Source organism: Embiotoca jacksoni, unplaced genomic scaffold (assembly GCF_022577435.1).
Source record: "Embiotoca jacksoni isolate LCO1_2020_lvr unplaced genomic scaffold, fEmbJac1.0.p SCAF_2, whole genome shotgun sequence".
In the NCBI taxonomy this organism is placed as follows: Eukaryota; Metazoa; Chordata; class Actinopteri; family Embiotocidae; genus Embiotoca; species Embiotoca jacksoni.
In genome coordinates this window covers 14556531-14569663 of record NW_027185340.1, presented here as the reverse complement: position 1 = coordinate 14569663, position 13133 = coordinate 14556531, and the positions used below count along the sequence as shown (strand labels likewise).

Sequence of the window (13133 nt, the reverse complement as noted above, 5' to 3'; positions counted from 1 at the left end):
CCCTCATTAATGCAGCAGCTGGCAAAGTGATCAGAAAATGTCTTTCATCCTTCATTCGATCCAAAACAATAATATATCATATTATTCTTTATGTTTGTTAGTGAAGCCTGATATAGATAAATAAAACAATAATAAACTTTATATATGAGCCTTTTTCAACAAAATTACACATTTCTTTACAATATAATAAAATTGGTAATTATAAACAAATCAAAATAATTTAATAAAAAGGCAAGTTGTACGCCATAGTGGATGACATATGTATCCCACAAGGAAAATAAGTAAAACAAAACAGTGTAAGAAAAAAAAAAAAAAAATCAATAATATAGGCTACTGTGTATATGTGGACTGCATTATACAAACAGTTGTAACTAATTCTTTGTATTTTTTCATTTGTTTAATTTCTTTTACCACTAACCACAGAACCAAAATAGTCCTTAGCTTGCTTATAAATGAAATTTCTTCCCAGTGCTCCCTGCTGTCTCATTCTTCCATCCAGCCCTCAGCAAAGCACAAAAATTCCTCTCACCTTTTTTGAAGCAATTTCCCCTCTCCACCAAACCTCGTCTGACACCAACCTTCTCCAGCCCCCTCAGCCTCTTTAAATGTATTATTCATCAAGCAAAATAATGAATTCAGAATAGGCAAACAAACACATTAATTAGGCTATTCATACCCTCCACCAACAGTGACAGAAAAAAAAAAAGACTTCCCTCATAAAACAGCAAGTGAGAGGCTTATGAGGATGACATGGGGGAGAATATGACTATATAATAAAACTTGACTGCTAGATGTGTTGTATATGTACACTTTCTGTATGATAAAGAGAAGATACTCTGCATCTCTCTCAGATACCTGCAAGAAGAGGGCTCCTTAGAGGGTTTTGTGTCTAATAGGAATAAGTCATTCCACCTCACTGAATGTCAAGAGGCCAGTCTAAATATGCAAGCAGCCATTAACAGGGTGGCTGACAACCCACACACTGTCCAAAGGGAGGGGTTTGACACAGAGCACTGCTAATAGCCACTCTGTCAAATGATGGGCAGACCTGCAGTCACAGTGAGAGTACATTCATCTAAGAGATGCTGGTGGGGAGTGTGTATGCAAGTATGTAGCACATGCATACACAAACACTGCTGGATGGAGAAACCTCGAAAGTAAACACAAATGTGCAAAAATTATGCATGCAGTCACACACACACACACACACACACACACACACACACACACACACACACACACACACACACACACATTGAGTCACTCGAACACAGATGCATGTTTTCACATATCTACCAATTTAACGAGATGCACTTGAACCCACACATTGTTATAGCATGCATGCTCTCAACTGGACACGCTGTGTTACACTCTTGCGTGAACATTTGGGTCCTCATACACATACTTAGACCCACACAGTCACTGATGTGCACACACGAAGTCAACACCTGTCACACAAAAACACACAAACACACACACCCCTGTTCAGGCCCATCCACCTCCATTTGCCTCAGACATGTCACAAGTGGGCCAATGAGTGATGGAGAAGTGGGCTGAAAGAGCCAGTGGGCTTAAAAAGAAATAGACTGGGTACACGTGTGACCTGCTCCTGCTCTTTAACTAAGATGAGGACCCTTTTTTTTCTCTTAATACACCCACAGTATTTTGTTAACACTCAAAATGTGGCTTAAAAATGAGGCTAAAGTCCTAAAATCAACTACTTGACGCAGAACTGCCATGTATCAGCCCACACACTACTGGACTATCAGTAGAAAAACAGAGGAGCGAGGGGAAATGGTTTTCGAGACAGAAGAGGAAAACTACTGTGTCCTTCAGTAAGTAATGATCATGAGGATCTTGTAATCAAAATAGTTCATTATATAGTGATTTGGCTCCTAATGGTTCCTATCAAAAGAATGATTTACCTTTAGATAAAACAGATGAGATGTAATTATCGATAATATTCCACAGGACAAATAAACTGTACGTCCTTGTATGCCAGATTGCAACTTGCTAGACTTGGATTTCTGTAAAAAGCACTTTGAAGTTTGACTCCAGCAACTGGATTGAAAAATAAAACCATCTGCACTCAAGGACAACGACAAAGACGTGTCAATCATTCATGCAATCACATGACATGGTATCCATGGCATCTTCCAAAAGAATTATCAAAAATGAGGTGCAGAGCAAACTTTGCCAGGTAAAACTAACATATCCTAATTCTACCAAAACTAAGCACAGAAATTTGAGAGCAAAGTAACAAGCAGATGCTTAAATCCACATATCAACAATCAATGACTAGTATAAGTAACTAGAGGAAATACGTTTGATGATTGATGTGCAGAAGCAAACAACGTCCCTCCTTTCAAAGAAGGCTGAAGACAACTTCCTCTTCAACTTCATACAAGCTTGAGGGTTTTTGAACTTTGATAGCATTTGGTAATGTCCCCATCACTGCCATCCCGGGTCTACAAAGTCTGACCGGAGAAGATTTAATTCACAGCCTTAAGAAGGCCTTTGTAGATGATTCTGCCTTACCTCATTGATGAGGAACTGCAGTTGAAGAACAGCCGCTCCGCTCTCATGCTGACTGTAGCAGTCCACCCCTGGTCCTCCCAGTCTGATGACATCACAGAGTCAAGGAAGTGTACAATATAGATGCAGAAAAAGACAGTAAATATTCATGTGTCTGTGATTGCAGTCTACTGTAAGACTCATAAACAAACATCCAATCAACACTTAAAGTACACTGATGAGCCAACACTTCTATTCATACAATGACTCAAAAGCTAAAGGGCCTGCAATAAGTTTATTCACATACAATAAAGTATTCCCAGTGTTTGAATCTATCTTTTCCCTGGACAGCTCTGTGCTACAAGATATACTTTATCATTGTGAAACATAAAACACAAAGATCCTCAAAGAAAGAAATCATCAAAATCCTCGAAGAACCTCCAACACAAAGTTGGAGGTTCTGTGAGGACATACCTGTCCCAAATGTGGTTGAACAGAAACATGTGCCGCTGGCCTTATATAAACAGGCAGGTGGTGCATTGTCAAATCAAGTTATAAAGGATGACTGACTTATACAAAAACATGACTGCATTGTGCTGTTTGATGATTGCTCACTGTGCCCCTCCTCTCTCTTTGGGGCAGTCAAGTTTAATGGAAAACATCCATGAAAGCGCAGGTGAAGAGCTGCGTGTGCCAAGGCTCTGCTCCGTGTTGTCACGAAAAGATGCAGCAATTTACATTGTTTACTGTCATCCCACTGTCAGAAATATTTGTCTTCTAAAGAGTAACGCAACATATTCAGCCTTTGAGTGGTTGAAGAGGGGTTTTCTTTTTTTGTGCACCCTTACTTTAATCAACACAAAACAGTTTAAAGAAACTTAAAATGACAGCATGTTGTATTACTGCATTAGTTTTAGCTAGCCAAATAAATAATAAAACAAACCAAATAATGTTGACAGCCACGCAAATAATGAGGTAACTGTCCCAATATTTATCTAATCCAAGGACACATTATTTGATTACATTCTTTAAAGCTGATAGATGCCAATTGGCTGATTGTGTTTTTAAAGTTTTGTAACTCCTGACTGAGTCATTTCCCAGTGTGTACTAAAGTCACATTCTAACTGTATTTATAGAATGTGTACAGGAATAGCCTTTTGATGAGCAAATGACTCGACATGCAGTTTGTTTAGGAAACAGGTGTGGCTACCAGAAGAAGTCAAACCCCTGAGCTCATCCTTCGAAGCAGGTGGAAATCAGCAGGAGGGGGAAATGACACGACATGAAAACAGAGCCAGTTGGTTCTGAATAACCAGTTTGATTCAGAATACTGGAGTTTAACGATGTTGCTTGACACAGCACAGTACAGCAGAGAAACACACATGACCGGTCCTGTAAAGAACAAAATGACCTTGTTCCATCTCAAAATTAATTAGCCTTTTTTAATGGCAAAACATAAACCAGCTTTTTTTCAACAATTACTTCACGATGCTGTGGCAGTCAGTGTGAACGAAAACCAGGTGAATCAATGCAAGTATAAGAGTCCTTATTATAAGGCATGATAAATCTTTCATAATCAAAAACTGAAAATGTGTTTTCATATAGCAGTTGTAGATGTATGACATAGAAATTATCTTTATTTTGTTTTCAACAATCTGAAGGCGGGTTTTCACTTTTTTCTACCAGTATAAAGGCCATTTTTGTCAGATTTTTTCATTTACTGGATATATTATTATTCTACATCTTATGATTTACTGTATACTTTAGTGTTCTATTGCAAAACTTGTGGTATGATGTGACTGGCTAGTCTGTTCCCCTCATCTCCCTCAAGAGATTTCTGTCCACCTCGGCTGGCATCAGTGGCGACCCATGAAACATTGCAAACAGCTCAGGGCAAGGTGATCGCGTGAGCCACAATCAAATATGTGTGCAGCTGGCTAACAGTGCGAAAATAAAAAATATATAATTAAAAACATGTCAGTGTGCAGTTTTAATGACTTCAAAATTGAGTAATAAATATGAGTAAAAATAGCAAGCAGAACAAAGGTTTAACATTCAACAGAGACACTGAGTTGAGAGGAGAATACAATTAATTTAGTTAGTTGTTTAAGCACTTCCGTGTCGGCACACATGTGAAAGTAAAGTGTTTTACTTGCAAATAGTGTTTTCAGATGCATCAAGTGCAGAGAGCATATCCAGTTATAAATACTTTGATAAACACATATGAACTTTGTATCCAAACACACAGCTGGAGCTGTGATGTCATGTTTCATTTATGGCAGACATGCATCAAGCCAATAGATTGATAGTACGCAGAGTGGTCAGTCTCACAATGTACTCTGAAACCAACAGGGCAGAAACATCCAGACAGACTTATCACATCCACAGCCTATGCAGCCATGAACCCTGATATGGTGAACTGGTGAACCGGGCTGCGGATCTCCGGTGAATTGGGGAGGAAAGACTCAGACCGTTCACGGTTCAAATACCACCTGCGACTTTGGTCTGAAGTTAAGTCGCAAGTCTTGTTTCAAAATAATTACTAAATTGAATAACATGTAAGACCGCTGTTGTATACACAGTGCATGCAACATGCTAAGCCTTGTTGAGATTAAGATGTTTAAATGATGATATTTATGTTTAAAGATTTGACAGTGCACTGTGCAAAATAACAATCATTGTAATGTTGTCTTTACAGCATTACATGTCAATATAAATTCCTATGTATCTTAAATACCCCTCTGAGAATCGCCACCGTAACGTGGCTGGGGGGGGTTGAGTGGCTTAGTGATCCTGGGAGCTATGTTGTCAGAGGCATCAGCTCCTGGTAGCGTCTGCCAAGGCAAACTGGTCTCAGTGGAGAGCCTAGACTACGAGCGGTACAAAAGTCCCCCGATGAACAGCAGCACACGGAATTCAGCCACCTTGCCCGGATCAGGGAAACCGGTGCACCCTCCCGGAGACAGACCGGGGAGGGGAGCTCGTCGGCCAACGTCTGGTGGCCGTGCCGGGGGCCCGGGCGAGCTGATCGCCAGCAGCATAGACTAGCTCTAGGGACGTGGAAAGGGCATTAATGGTCAAAGTTAGCTTGATTACTCCAAATACATTGTGTTATTTAATTGTCCTAATTTGCTCCATCACTATCTCTGCATTGTATAATCAGTTTTCATGCATGCTGGAATCAGTCAAAGATTTGTCAAATGTCCCTTTTTATCTATCAAACTAAGTCATGGTTTGATAAGACACCGTGGCAGACAGCAAACTGATGCAGAGGACAATGTCTACAAACTGTGACCTTGAGAAACTCAAGACTGTCGTCAGACAGCTGTCTAAGGTGTGTGTATGTGTCGCTGTGCAGCTGCAGCTCAGGCAAGGAAGCCTTAAATAATGGTCCACGAAGAAAGAGGCACCAGGACACACACAGACACACACATCTTTTGTTTCACTCACACAAATCGACTGAACTATATCAGTGCTCATGTGCCCACACAGAAAAATCTATTGTTTGACCTGTGGCAATGCACCGAGCACAAGGAACAAGCCTCTCCACATAAAGTAGTCAATATGTATTTCTCCTTTGAATTCCCAAACAGCAGGTGACTTCCAGAATAGGCTTTGGGAGGCTTAAATATAAACAACTTAGAAATGGCTGCTTGTAAGTGCCAGTCTTGACAATCTAAGTTCTACCATGGGTGCTTTATGTTATACAAGACACCATGGAGTAATGTGCAGAGATTGCCCCTGTCTGCACCTTTACTGTCAGAATAATTTCAAAGATGCTGAATAATCATGTGAAAAATCAACACAGGAGTTTTTAAAGTGTTGTCATATCGGTGTAAACATTGCTAGTTGGGATTTTTTCCCCCCTGTTTCATTGAAGGTGTGTTTCTATGGAAAAGATTTGAATGTCACACAAAGCGTTTCAGCGTCTTCTTTTTTTACGTGGTGCTAAAACCCTCTCACATACTGTCGTTGTATTGACGGAAAAATTGCAGAACAGAGTTTGAAGGTCATCTCATGCGACAAGCCTGAAAGAAATTATATATTTGCAAATCGGTTTCTGAGGGGGCGGGAAGCCCACTGATAGTTTGTGGAAGGTTTACATTGGTAGATCAGCACTGTGGCTACAAGGGGTGGAGGCGGTGTTACTTCAATGCAGTGAGCACTGTTGAGTCCTCTCACTCAAGAAGTGTGTGTGTGTGTGTGTGTGTGTGTGTGTGTGTGTGTGTGTGTGTGTGTGTGTGTGCGTGCGTGTGCGTGCGTGTGCGTGCGTGTGCGTGTGTGTGTGTGTGTGTGTGTGTGTGTATGTGCGTGTGCGTGTGAGTGATTCAAGAGCTGATTTGAAAGGCATTGGTAGACTTAAATCATCTCTCTGTCAGTCTGTATCACTCTTTCCCTGACAGGCGAGTCTTTGTACACATCACATTCAAATTCACATCACACTCGGGACGCCATCAAAACGCACAAGACACTGTCAAAACACAAAGCTGATGTGAAGGTGAAGTCGCCTACACCCATACAGGAGGCAACCGCTGTATTGCCGCCAGCTGCAGGAGAAGCATCCCAATGAGTAACAGTTGGATGGAGGATTTGATGTTTGTTGCCTTGAAACCAATAAGTAAAAGCAAATGTGTCATTTAGTTTAGAACACCTGTTATGTGACGTGCACAGTTGTCTCAGGGCTGCACAGCTGATGCAGTCACAATAGGACCTAATTTCACCAAAAACATCTCAAGACTTATATGGTTCGAGAGTGCCATCTACATACGTGTTAGGTGATTCTGCAAAGCATCTCTGATCACACAAAACAGTTCACGTCCTCGTGGATCACACAAAACAGTTCACATCCTCGTGGATGACACACAGACCATCACTTTTAAATCTGAGTTTCTTTTCTGCTTTATAACTTGGGTGACAGAAAAAGCAGCCATAGCATACATTAACATTACAGTAACAAACAGCTTTTTTTTTTTTTTAGATAGTTCGTTGTACCTCCATAAGTTTATGATGTCACAAACTCGGCCCACTGCCCTACCTTTTATATGGAAGAAAACACAGACTCAGTTGTGCAGTTGTGGTGGTGGTGAGGTACCATGACTGAAGAGAACCTGGGGTTGGCCTCGACATGTGTCAATCACAAAAGAGTCTGCCAATCAAAGGAGAGGGTCATTTATCAATGCACCATATAGACACAGACACAAAACAGCCTGTTCTTGGTAGAGTTACAGAGAAAAGAGGACAGGAGATGAAAAATGATGTTGAGAATTATTTTTGGTACTTAGAATAACAAAGATATATTCTTATGGATATCAAGATGGCAAAATATAGTTGTATGAGAAAAGTGTCAAATGTGGGACCTTTAAACTGGAAAGCAGTGTAAAAGTGAGTTAAAAATGTACTTAACCAAAATGGTCACTTTGAGATTAAAAACACCTATTTATTCACATCACTAAAGGGCAAATTTACCAACTTGCTATGGATAAACAACCAGATTAGTTTGAAAAGTCGAGTCACACAATAGGCTCTAATCACACGTGTATTTATCTCAGTAGGGAAGATAACAAACACTGTACAGTGAATCCGTTGCCAGAAAAAAAAAAGAAGAGGAAAATGTGTTTGTTTTGCTGTAGTTATAAGAAACAGGGACAACAGTGAGAGACTGGGCGGATAAAATCTGAATTGCATTTCAGCACGGTGTTCCATAATTGCCCATGCCTTAATTACATACTCTATATAAAGATTCAAGCTAGCATGAATCCAAGAAAAGGCCCATCAGCATTTGAAAGCTCACCAGTACACATTCGGCCTCACACACACAAGACAAAGCAGGCACAAGTTAGTCTATAACTTACAGTAAGACTCTTAATTCACCTGAAACAAATTTGTTGTTCTGCTTTAAGACCTCAGCATCCTGCAGACTTTCACAAACCTTTGAAATATATATAAAAGAGATTCCAACATCCCTTCACCTCAGTAATTTAAATAGATCTGTCTTTCCAGTCATGAATGTGCTGGGTGTGAACATGTGCTTCCTTATTCATAATAAATGTATCCTGGGGTCTTTTCCCTCCAGTAGGTTGAGATTACATCAGCACTCCTAACAAGCTTGACTTGTTTTTCTGGTGTGAGCATGCTTCATACTATGGAAAGGACCGAAATTACTTCCTTTTTTAAACGCTTCCCTGCCCTCTCTGTAAACCATAACCAGCGACCAGACAATCACAGACACAATCTATTAAAAGATCAACGATGCTCTGTCTGGGCTGAACCGTGTAGCCAGTCAGTTGTTATCTGCCTTGTCTGGTTTCGTCTCAATCCCTGATAGCAAAATCGCAGACTGTGACAGACCTCTCTACCGTCACTTGGTGTTTTCATCCTATTCTGTCAACTCCAAACCACTGGTGTGGTGTGATTCGGTTGAGGGAGGATGCATGAATAATATCAACAGCATCCATAACTGTGTGGATAGTTCATAGTAAAAAGCTTAAAACATCAAAAGGTAAAATGAACTGCGTCCATATGTTCAGATGATGCTGATGTAAGTGAGGACATGCAAAACAAATTCTCAACACACCTTATGGATCTGCAGTGTAATTTAATGGCTAGCAAAGTGTTTTCAGCCTCATGTGACACCTTGATTAGTGTAAAAACACATGGCGCATGTGAGAACAGCTCATCTACAGAGTTTGCATAAAAATAATAGATGTGTGTCTCTCTGTGGAGCTGCTCATCATGTGAGTGTGTCGTGTGGACCATGTTTCCAAGTTAATAATGGCAGCATCTTGGCAGAGTGGTGAAAGGGAGTGTGTGTGTGTGTGTGTGGGGGGGGGGGGGTGGAGGGGGGGGGGCAGTGCACCATACAAATTATTTTGGAAACTCTTGCTGCCCATCCATGGTCTTCCTATCAGTAAGTATGTGTTTTCTTTAGTTAAGGATATATGATAAATGTATTGTCATGTCCTTCTGGCCCAATGAGAAACCAAGATGCCTCAGGCTATGTCACATTTTTAAATTTGAAAAAAATCTACCCTGATTGACAAGCAACCTATTTTAAATTGTTGAAAAGTTTAAAATTGAAAAGTGACATTCATCACTTTGTTTTTCGTGTGTTTGTAATGAAAAAGAACAGCAACAATCATTGAATAGCTCAGTGATTGTTATTGTGATTGTCAATGCCCATTATTTGGTTCAACTGTGATTGCTGCTTTTTCTTCCTTGTAATTTTACTGTTGAAGAAAGGTTGATGTGTTTGCTCTGGGTTTGGGAATGAACGGAGAACAAGGAGATAATTTATTGTAGTTGTTGCACCCTTATCCCTTAAAGTTTGTTTGTCAACAACAAATGACTGCATTAATCCTTGATTATTCTGGATTAACCTTTCCTGAACTCTGATATCTGCTTCTCCTTGTTTCTGTATTTATTTACGTGTCTACTGTCACCAGCATGTCAAAATTAAATGTTATACAAATGTTGATAATTGCTTTTGTGAGGAGTTATATGCATTTGGAAATTGAAGAAAGATACCATCAAATGAGACTTGATGCTGCTGTAAGCTAGAGAGAAACTAAGTTTGGACACCTTTGTCAAGAATAGCGAGTATGGATTTACAGCATGTTGGTTTTTAAGAGGTCAGGAAGCAACTGTTGAGAGAAAATAATTCATCAGTCGTATTCGTGAGTTTTGGGTGAAGTGACACTACACATCATGCTGTAGTGTATGAGTCCACTCTTACCTGTATCATCGATTATAATTCCATCCATTTAGGCATCACTGCAGTTTAACTGTGAAGTCAAAGTGGTGCTGCTGTAAGATGAGGGTCTTATAATAGCTGTGAGAGGCTGCATTTCTGTTTCACAGTTGTCTTTGTGGCAAATTTGAGAATCACATGTACATTAGCAGGCCTTAAAGACAAACATGCTTTGGTGCTGCATGACTTGCTGGTCCGGCCTCAGCTTGACCTGGTTTCCTTCAACCTTTTTAAAATGCTACAGAAACCCCTGGACAGCCTTACAGATGCCAGGAGCATGTTTTTCTACAAGCAGTGGTTTTAATACCCTGGGCTGGGTCGTTGTTCAAAGTGCTGACATTTAAGCTGAATCTTGATTAAAGCCATGCAATTCCTCAAAATTACACCTCCGTGATTTGCTCTTGAATTGATTCCACCACATCGTCTCTCTATCACCCCACACATGCTCAAATTCTCTCCCTCGCCCTCTTTGAATTACAATTGCTTTCATCCTGCCTATCATCTATTTTTTTCCTTATTTGCGCCTCTCCCTCTTTGTGTGTGTGTTTGTGTGTGTGTGTGTGTGTGTACTGTATGTGTGTGAAGGGGGTGTATAATAACTGTTTTGTGAGTGTTTAATAATGCTGGTGGAGCAGTGGGGACACAGCTGGGCAATTTAGATTTGAGTATAAACATCTCACAGCAGAAGTGGATACAAAAGTGTGTGTGTGTGTGTGTGTGTGTGTGTGTGTGTGTGTGTGTGTGTGTGTGTGTGTGTGTGTGTGTGTGTGTGTGTGTGTGTGTGTGTGTGTGTGTGTTGTACATGTGTGGGCAGCTAACTGACTGTCTGTGTCTGTATATACTGTATTCAGCTCTGTATATTGACAATCTGATTTTGCTTGACCCAGCAGAGTTGCCTGACAGATCCCACAGTTTCATGAACCCTTGCCTTGATCTCTGACAATATACTGCAGCCATGTACAGGGAAAAAAACCCACACAGATAATCTAATCCAGTTACCTGCCTTTACATGTGATACCTGTGATGGAATAAGACCATAAACTCCTCTGAGATTAATACAAAAATTTAAAAAAAAACAGTTAAACATTTTTGATGTTGTTCCACTGATTCCATCACAGTTTTAATGTTGCAGAACGGCCAAGTATATTTCAACTAGTTTCAACAATGGCAGAGGCTCAGCATGAAAATATCAAGTTTACTCTAAATCTATGATTTAAGTAGCCAAGCACAAGCCTTTTTTTTTTTGCTGGCAACTCTCAGATTAACCAGATGAATCAGCTGTTGTTAGCCAGCCAATTAATGTGTATTATTGTGTTGCTCAGGCTGACTGACAGTGTGGTGTTTTTCCATCTTAATAATTTGATTTAAGAACTAAGTGCTTTTTCTGGCTTCATACAGCCAGGGATTTAAATCAAAAACCTTACAGCTCACTGGCATTGAGCTTACAGACCCAAGGCAAATAGTATGCAATGTCACCAAGTGACATGGGAATGAAGTCCTGTAAATATATTGCAGGATGGAGCAAAGTAGTTACTTAAGTGCAGGACAGTCACTTAAACCTGTTTTACGCAGAGATCTCACAATGATAAATGTAAAGATAGTGTAACATTAAGACTCATAATTTGTTTTTACACGAAAACAAACAAACAAAAAAACAGCATAATGCATCACCAGTGTGTGATTTTAGATAGCATTTTAAACTAACCATCTATAACAGTCATCTTGCTAACTGCATAAGGGACCTACATTAAGGATAACATTGCTGGCTTTCTTAATTCACAGCACATTTCTCCGCCCCATGATTGTGACAATTTAAAGCCTGGTGTTGTCAAATGTTGTCAGTCAATGTCAGTCAGCTAACTTTGTATCTAAATTTGGATTTATATCTAACTTTGCCATATGGTTACCCCCCAAACTTAATATTTGAAAAAACATGTGGCATGGAAGTGTCTTTTACTGTAATTTTGGCTTCCAGTGTGCCTAGCAGGTTCAGCAACAGAAGAACGTTTTCTCCTTCCATGTAGGTTTCTGCTCAGTAAACAGGGAGACGAGACCTGACAGCTGAAACTTGTTTTTTTTGGCTGTTGGAGCGTTTCAATTGTTAAAACAAAGGATTATTCAACACAATGTGTGAAGAACTAACAATCCAGATTGCTCCAATTATCGGTTACCATGCTCATTAATGGAAGAACAGATATATGTATCAAACTAAGAGGGATCTGATTGGTGTAAAGATGTGCTCACAGATGACACATTGCTCTCCTTTGATGTGATAAGAGAAGTGAGAGAAGGCATCTGTCTGGCTCAAACTCTCATAATTTAAAGATATGTGCATGTAATTGGCAGCTGTCTGTTTCACATAATAGTAATTAAAATGCTAGAGCACATCTGCTCTCAGCCTAACTTTCCCGCTATCATTTCAAGAACTGGCCTCAATCGAGACTGAAATGTGTAGATTGGCTCAGCAGATTGTCATTGGCAAAGACAGTTATTTTATACAATATATAATAAATATAAAAAACTATGTCGATTAAAATGTTATTATCAAAAACTTTCTGGTAATCTGGTGCTTTCGGTAGATTAATCTCTTTTGTCATACTTGTATTTTCTCTCTTAAACTGGGGGTTATTTATGATTGCGCTATATATATAAGGTATGTAATATAAGGTTAAGCATGTATATTTCATTCTGTTTTTAGGTCTGATGTTATCATCTTTTTCATTATCTTTGAGCTATTGTTTCAGGGCTTTTTCTGCTTTATGTAAATAACTTTCATAGTTCCAGTATAAAAAATGTCTAGACTGTTGCTATAAGAAATGTATTATTAATATTCAATATTCCAATATACAATAATTAATATCAAGTATTTCCT

The 13133-nt window shown here is 39.6% G+C and overlaps 1 protein-coding gene across 16 annotated transcripts in view; it reads right to left on the bottom strand.

Annotated features, from left to right (window-relative positions):
• Positions 1-13133, bottom strand: part of stxbp5l (syntaxin binding protein 5L) — a 129597-nt gene that overhangs the window by 73083 nt on the left and 43381 nt on the right. For all 16 annotated transcript variants that reach the window (XM_069154715.1, XM_069154716.1, XM_069154722.1 and 13 more), the window contains exon 3: positions 2539-2620. In XM_069154715.1, coding sequence (XP_069010816.1) covers positions 2539-2620 — 82 coding nt within the window. The remainder of the gene's footprint in view (positions 1-2538; positions 2621-13133) is intronic.